General features: G+C 49.3%; 1 protein-coding gene across 1 annotated transcript; it reads right to left on the bottom strand.

The window, feature by feature from the left end:
- Positions 1–17: 17 nt before the first annotated feature.
- Positions 18–6,502, bottom strand: IER3 (immediate early response 3). The gene is made up of 2 exons (XM_060308845.2): positions 1,081–6,502; positions 18–981 (listed from the first exon to the last, which is right to left on the bottom strand). Exons 1-2 carry the CDS (start codon positions 1,699–1,701, stop codon positions 721–723), a joined length of 882 nt encoding a protein of 293 aa, XP_060164828.1. The 5' UTR covers positions 1,702–6,502; the 3' UTR covers positions 18–720.
- Between the last annotated feature and the right edge of the window lie 299 nt (positions 6,503–6,801).

The following is a 6,801-nucleotide window of genomic DNA, read 5'->3' as shown; positions in this document are numbered from 1 at the left end:
CTCACATGACTGCTGACGGTAAATCAAGTTTATTTGTGTTCACAGAACATACCGGGCGACCCCATAGCCACCCCCTGACAGCCCATCGACCCCGCAGCCACCCCTTGGGGGCAACTTCGAGGAGATCGAAGGCCAAGGACCTTATTCTCAACGGTCCGCCGAAGCCTCACACAGTAGACCCGCGAGTTGAGATGCTGGAGGGCTGAGTATGTCACCTGCTAAACCTACTACGACCCACCACCGTCCTTGACTCCCAGCCCGGGCGCCTTCTCGGACCCGGGTTTCCTCCATCCCTCTTCCCAGCCTCGTTCAGTTCTGGGCGCCGGCCTCCACCAATCCCCCAGAGCCCAATAAATACCCAGAGATCTGCATTTGCAGCAAGGAGCACATCTCGCACTCCTGCATAAGTTAAAATAAATATTACATACACCCCTCCATCACCTAGGGGGACACACATAAATACATATAAATATTATTAGGAGCAATGAGAAATAACGACGCTCTCCTGCCACCCGGCCTAGCCGGGTAAGTCTCCTGCCACCCGGCCTAGCCCCGGCGTGTCGGTGCCTGTCTCTCCCAGGCTCGGGCTGGCATCTCCGCTGTAGTGTTCTGAGTGCGAGTTGCCTTGGGAGTCCCAGTTTGGGATACGCTCTTTCTCCCACCAGGTACACCCAGTGTTTCTTGGTTTTTCAGATTCTTCTGGGGGTGTGGAGAGTCCGGTTAGAAGGCGGCAGGGTGTTGCTGGAGAAAAGTGCTGAGGTCCAAAGCGTAGTCCGAGGGCTCCGAGGTCAGATTAAGGGGCTCGAGGACCGGGGGCACAACGGTGGGCGCGGGGGACTGCGCGCTGGGGGTGTCCTCCGGGACCAGGGGTGTCGACACACCCTCTTCAGCCATCAGGATCTGGCAGAAGATGATGGTGAGCAGGAGAAAGAGCAGCCTTTTGGCAGGGTTCGGATCCTCGACTGGCAGCTGACGCCGGACCTGTGGGGAGATAACAAAGGCAACAGGTCAGGTCGGGGCCCCGGCGTACGGCGGTTCGCCCTGCTCTTCCCCCGGCCTGTCCACTTCGGCGACACTCACCACTCGTGGGTAGAGGACCCTACGGCTGCGCTTTCGGTGCCCGCGGGAGGCGCTGGGGCGCGCAGCGGGGGCCACCGCGGTCTCCGGGAGAGGATCGAAGGTGAAGATCTCGGGGCCGGAGCCCCGTTGGGGTCCCGGGCTGGTGGAGGGGACCGAGGTCGGAGCCCGCAGGACGGTCATGGTGGGGAGGGAGCTTCGAGAGTGACACATTGTGCGCAGAGCTGAAGGACAAGTGGCCGCGCAGTCCTGCAGAGCTAGTTTTGTACCCCGAGAACTGGGCGGGCCCTTCTCAACTCCACCCGCTGCTGGGAGCGGTTGGCCGGTCGGCTGGAAATTCCGAAGTTTAAGCAAAGGGAGGGGGTGGAGACTTGGCCAGTGCAACCGTAGGCGCCTAAGTGTGTGTCGTGAGTGTGTGATTTGTGAGTGGAGGCGGGTAAAATTCCGGACTGCGGGCACATGTCGGGACATGTGGCTGCTGGAGAGGGGCTCACAGACAGTTTGAGAAGGTTCAGCCACAAGCCCCATCTCTGGAGAGGCAGGAAGGCTTACATAAGGAAGTCTGCCCATCCTACTACAATACTGACCCAGCAAAGTCAAGGAACCACAGTTACAGGTGCACATTCACAAGTTTGTAGGAAACATGGAAAACACACAGCCTAGGAGAGAAGTCACTACAGAAATAGCCAAGATGCCTAAGAGAAATGAACACCCTAGCACACACAGACAGACACAACCCTGCCTGCTTTAGCACACACACACAACACACACACACACACAAGCACACACACACACCACATTGTAGAGGCGGAAAAATTTCTCCTTTCCTTCTAGTTTCTTTGGCTGGTCTAATAATTAGACATAGGACAGATTAACAGGAGAAAACAAATTTAATTGCGTACTTACAGGAGCCCATGAAGACTGGAGACTCAAAGGCAGTCAGTCGGGCAATTGAGGCTTACATGCCATCTTCAGCTAAGGAATGGGAAAGAGGCCTGGGGCTTGAAGGGGAGGTGGGTAATTCACAGGAAGGTGAGAAGAGCAGATGTTTGCTAATTAGGTGTTTGCCCTGCTAAGCAGGTAAGTCTTTCAGGTGAAAGCTATCTCTGGGCCAGGCCCCCTACCTAAATTATTTAGGCAATTGTCTGCGGGGTCTTGATTTCCTTCAGCTCCGAATAATTCACATGCCAAAGTGGCACATCTGGGGGTGGCATATTCTGCTCGCCTTCAATATGCGCATCACACCCACACAGAACAAAGGTGCAGAGACTGCACAGGGGCAACCCAGCAATGTGCAGAAATGTTCATACGTGGCTGGAGCAGAGGACCACAAAATACAAAGGTGAGAAGTTAGCAGCCATCTGGATTTAAGTTTATGTGAAGAACATTTAAACTGTGAGACATTATGCAAATGTGGTGGTAATGATAATAACACAAGAGAGAATTGACACATTTTCATAACTGCCTTAGAGAAAGCTGCTCATGGATGTAAGGCCAACTGGCCCGAGGCAGGGGAACACAATCAGATTCACAGGTTGCATCAGACCGAAATTCTCCGGACCACCCAGTTCCAGGAACTGACCTGGGGACTTTGAACCCAGCCCAGCCTTCCTACCTTTCGAGGGGTGGGAATAACGGTCCCCCAGGATACCCGAAAAGACCACCAAATAAGGAATACCCTGCGCCCTCCCAGATTCACCACACCCCTTTCCCTTCTTCCCTTATAAAATCTTGCCCAACCCTCGCCCAGGCGCGACTTCTCTGGCCCCTTTCTCTCGGACCAGAGAACCTCGCCCGGGAGCGCTCCCTAATAAAGCTCACTTGAAGCTTTCCTCTGTTTCGTGGTGCCGTTTGTTAAGATCCGACCTTACAATGGACACAGAATTTAACATCTTTTGAGCACTCAACAGGGCCAGACACCCTGTTAAAAGGTACTGTTGAGTACTGAGGTAGGTTTCAGCATGTATGCTGCCGAGAGAGCCAAGTGCTTTATCTAAAGCAAACACATCAGGTTCTAAGAAAATGGAAGACTAAGTATGGAATGGAAGACCAATAGAGCTGCTGTTCCTGTCTGTCTAATCAATCACATGAGGCATCCAGGAAGAATGGCATTTGAGATGACCTTAAATGGTGGGTGGGATACCACAGAGTCAGATGTGGAAGATGACTGAGAAAGAGAATGGAATCAGCAAAGGCCTTGAGCTGGAAAAGTACAGGATGTGTTTGGGGAATCACAAGAAAAACAATCTCAGGACAAGTTTCCTGTAATGGAGTAGTGGTGAAACCCAGCTGGACCCTGTGGGGCCCTCCTGGGTACCAAAGCCTTTCCGTGTCCCTCCTAGACCTTCCCTGGGTTCCAAAGGACAGATTCAAACAGTTGCTGATTAGGGAAGGAAGGGAATGCAGAAACAGGAGTAGTCGAGAAACAATAGTGCAGGACTTCCTTGGTGGTCCAGTGGTTAAGACAGAGCTTCTACTGCAGGGGGCGTGGGTTTGATCCCTAGTCCGGGAAGATCTGAATGCTGTGCATCCAGCGCAGCCAAAAACTTTAAAAAAAAAAGAATGGTGCAGATAAAGCAGGGGCTGGTTCCTCCAAGGGATATACATAACAGTATATCTTTGAGTTCTTCTACAGGAACTAAGTCCCTCACTCAGTTGGAGGATGGTAACTTCAGGCTGAGTACAAGATTCCTGGAGCACCACCCTGTTACCTCACCACCAACCAATCAGAAGAAAGTCACACACCCCAAATTTTACCTATAAAATCTTTTCCCCAAAAAACTGTCAGGGAATTTGGGGGGTTTTGAGCACAAGCCACCCATTCTCCTTGCTTGGCCCTGCAATAAACCTTTCTCTGCCCCAAACTCTGACGTTTCAGTTTATTTGGCCTCACTGTGCACTGGGCACATGAACTTGTTCCATAACAGTATCTTCAAAATCTCATTTCTTCCTCTCCAAACTCATTTTTACCCCTCTTCTCTTGTGCTGTGCTCCAGCCACCCAGGGCCTCCTCCTTTCAGTTCCCAGGACTTGCCAAGCTCTTTCTCCCCTTAGGTCCTCTCCTTAAATTGCTCTGCCCTGGCACTTGCAGTTTTTGGCAACTTCTCATCCTCATCATAAACAGGAGGGAAGGGGGCAGGGCACAACCTTTAAAAGAATGACATAGTCCTTGAGGATCCGAATTTTGCCTTTAAAAACTCTTCCCTGAAAACCATCAGGGAGTTTGGGGTTTTTGAGCAAGAGCCACCTGTTCTTTTTGCTTGGCACTTGCAATAAACCTTTCTCTGCCCCAAACCCAATGTTTCGGTTTGTTTGGCCTCACTGTGCATCAGGCGTGCAAATCTGGGTTCCACAACAGTGGGAAGTGACGATGGCTGGAAAGGAATTAGGCAGTGAGGAGAGCTTAGCTGTCAGGCCAGGGGACGGGGTTTGACTCTAGACTGTGGAGCTTGTGGGTCATGGAATGACATCAAAGGAGGGCAAGTTCAAAGCTGGGAACTGAGTGGGACAAGGAGCATGCTCTGGATGGGGAAACACTGAGGCAGAGACAGGATACTATTGGAGAGGTTTGGGTAGGAGGAAAGGGCCTGAAATGGGCTATGACACTGGGAACACGAGAAGGGGTGGCTTTAAGAGACATTCCTAGCATAAGATTACCAGAATTTAGTGATAAGACGGGTAGCATTAGAGTCAGGGAGCATGAAGGGACCAAAGCTGTCTCCATGCATTTCAAGTGCATCTGCCACAGGGCTTTGTACCACATCATATTATGCCTGGTGCACAGGATGAGAACATGTTTGACCTCTTCCATTAAAGGCTGTGTCACACATGTCTCTGTGTCTTCCATAGAGCCTAGCAGGGTGCCTTGCACGTACTAGTTGTTCAATAATCTTGATAAATGAAAGATGAAAATGCAGAACTAAAAAATGCACATATAGTATACATACACTGGCTGGATCACCCCAAGATTTTGAGACAGGCATACACTCCTTCAAATCCCACATACGAATTTATAACCTCTTAAGAAAAGTTGGGACAAGTCTTACACAGACACCAAACAAAGAACACCTAAGGGCATTTCTCAGCCAAGGATGTGTGGGGCTGCAAATAAGGGGATGGCCCACAATTGGGCTATAAATAGAGACATTATTGCTGTATATACTATTGCTTCCTGGGCTCATATGTTGCTTTATTTTACACCCACCACTCCTGTTTAAGCACACTAGCAACTTTCAGCATTATACACTTCTTTCTGATGAGGCATAAAACACACCTCCTCTACAAACAAAGACACATCCCTTTCCCACACCTCCCTTTCACATCTGCCATCATCGTTACATTTACACCCAAGCACAGTGAGCCTACCCACCCACCTACACCCTCATTCCAAGGCAACCTGCACACTAAACGATGATCAACATAAATACATGACAATTTACATGTGTGGACAGGCTCACATGCTCACACAGACATAAACTGGGGATGGGAGAGAGAGTGATGATGGAAGAAAACTGTTTGGTGGGAGAAGGGGAGAGTCACCCAAGGTTAGGAATGCATAACTTGTTTATGATGGAAAATTTCTCCAGGGCATTAGGCAGGGGAGGGGAAGTGAAGGGGATGTCAGGATCCTGTTTCACACTACCTTCTATATCTGGAATCTGGGCCTCCAGCTGGACCTAGTTATCCTCACTGTCCTCCCGGCACAGAGAGACCTTTCTTTGTGGCAAAGTCAGAATGGGACCAAGAGAAGAACCGGAGAGAAGAACTCAGAGAGCCAGGGCTCTGCCCCACCCCCTCCCTGCCACACAGGAAGCTGGGGAAGGTTGAGAGTGAATCATTAAGTCAATGACAGGGTGCAGGGGTGACAGCTGGGGGATGAGTTAAGGCCAGAAAGGGCCAGGGGCTGAGACCAGCAGTTGCACGTGTTCTCACTGCCCTAATCCTAGGGAAAGGTCTTTGCCCCTTTCCATTTCCAGCTCTCCTCATATCATCCCTATCTGCCCAAGATCACCAAGTTCCTTCATTCCCCTCCTTTGACCTGTGTTCTTGACCTCCCACTAACCTTTTTCTTAGCCCCTTGTTTGTTTTCTTGTTAATGCTTACCACAGTAGGGAATCATTTTACGTATTTGTTTACTTTTTGTTGTGTCTCTGCCCCGCTGGAATATCATCTCCTCGAGTATACAGGACCACATCCTCCCTTTTTCCTCATGGTATCTCTGTGGTTTCTCTAGTACTTGGCCTTTCACCCAGTAGGGGCTTAATTGAAATATAGTTTATTTACAATATTATATTAGTTTCAGATGTGCAACATAGTCATTCGATATTTTATAGATTGTACTCCATTTAAAGTTATTACAAAATAATGGCTGTATTTCCCTGTGCTATACAATACATCCTTGTCGCTTATCTTTTTTATACCTAGTAGTGTGTATCTCTTAATCCCAACCCCTATCTTGCCCCTCCCCCTTTCCCTCTCCCTGTTGGTAACCACTAGTTTGTTCTCAACATCTATGAATTGGTTTCTGTTTTGTTGTATACATTAGTTTTATTTTTTAGATTCCACATATAAATGATAACAGAGTATTTGCCTTTCTCTGTCTGACTTATTTCACTAAGCATGATACTCTCTAGGTCCATCCACGTTGTTGCAAATGGCAAAATTTCATTCTTTTTTATGGCCGAGTAACATTGCATTGTGTGTGTGTGTGTGTGTATATATATA

Source organism: Globicephala melas, chromosome 11 (assembly GCF_963455315.2).
Source record: "Globicephala melas chromosome 11, mGloMel1.2, whole genome shotgun sequence".
NCBI lineage: Eukaryota > Metazoa > Chordata > Mammalia > Artiodactyla > Delphinidae > Globicephala > Globicephala melas.
This window is presented reverse-complemented; position numbering and strand designations above follow the sequence as displayed.

Excerpts from the sequence above, each read along its gene's own strand:
- IER3 (XM_060308845.2), bottom strand. The coding sequence starts at position 1,701 with ATGTGCACCTGTAACTGTGGTTCCTTGACTTTGCTGGGTCAGTATTGT. Across the intron at positions 982-1,080 it reads GGGTCCTCTACCCACGAGTG|GTCCGGCGTCAGCTGCCAGT; the intron begins GTGAGTGTCGCC and ends ATCTCCCCACAG.